This window comes from Gadus macrocephalus, chromosome 13 (assembly GCF_031168955.1).
Source record: "Gadus macrocephalus chromosome 13, ASM3116895v1".
Taxonomy (NCBI): Eukaryota; Metazoa; Chordata; class Actinopteri; order Gadiformes; family Gadidae; genus Gadus; species Gadus macrocephalus.
The window spans coordinates 13,236,205-13,236,613 of NC_082394.1; the positions used below are offsets into that span (position 1 = coordinate 13,236,205).

General features: G+C 48.7%; 1 protein-coding gene across 1 annotated transcript in view; it reads left to right on the top strand.

Moving 5' to 3' along the window:
- The window catches only part of LOC132471063 (cytochrome c oxidase subunit NDUFA4), a 6,455-nt gene extending 6,046 nt beyond the window's left edge, over window positions 1-409 (top strand). The window contains exon 4 of the mRNA XM_060070065.1: window positions 129-409. Within this exon, the coding sequence (XP_059926048.1) occupies window positions 129-185 (57 nt within the window). The 3' untranslated portion in view covers window positions 186-409. The remainder of the gene's footprint in view (window positions 1-128) is intronic.

Genomic DNA, 409 nt, shown 5'->3' on the forward strand with positions numbered 1-409 from the left:
GCATATTAACATTTACACACCTGACAATTTAGGCCTACATCACATCCCCCCCTGTGCATGTGAGGACAGAGCTGATTCATTTAATTTAGGCAAAACAGATTTAAATGTATTCCTCTCGCCTCACACAGTTTGTGGCCGTCAACACGGACTACAAGAGCCTCAAGAAAGAGGGCCCGGACTTCTAGAAGGACCTCCGAGCGACTCCAAGGGCACAGCCTTATGGCGGCAACCTCCTGTCGTCGCCGCGGCGATACACGACTACATCCGCACAGTCCTTTTACGGAGTCTCACACACACACACACACACACACACACACACACACACTCACACACTCCAAAGCACGCCGTTTAAAATAAACACTGTAACCTTGAGGTGAAAGTTGGTTATTAAAGGAAACATGAGGACTGG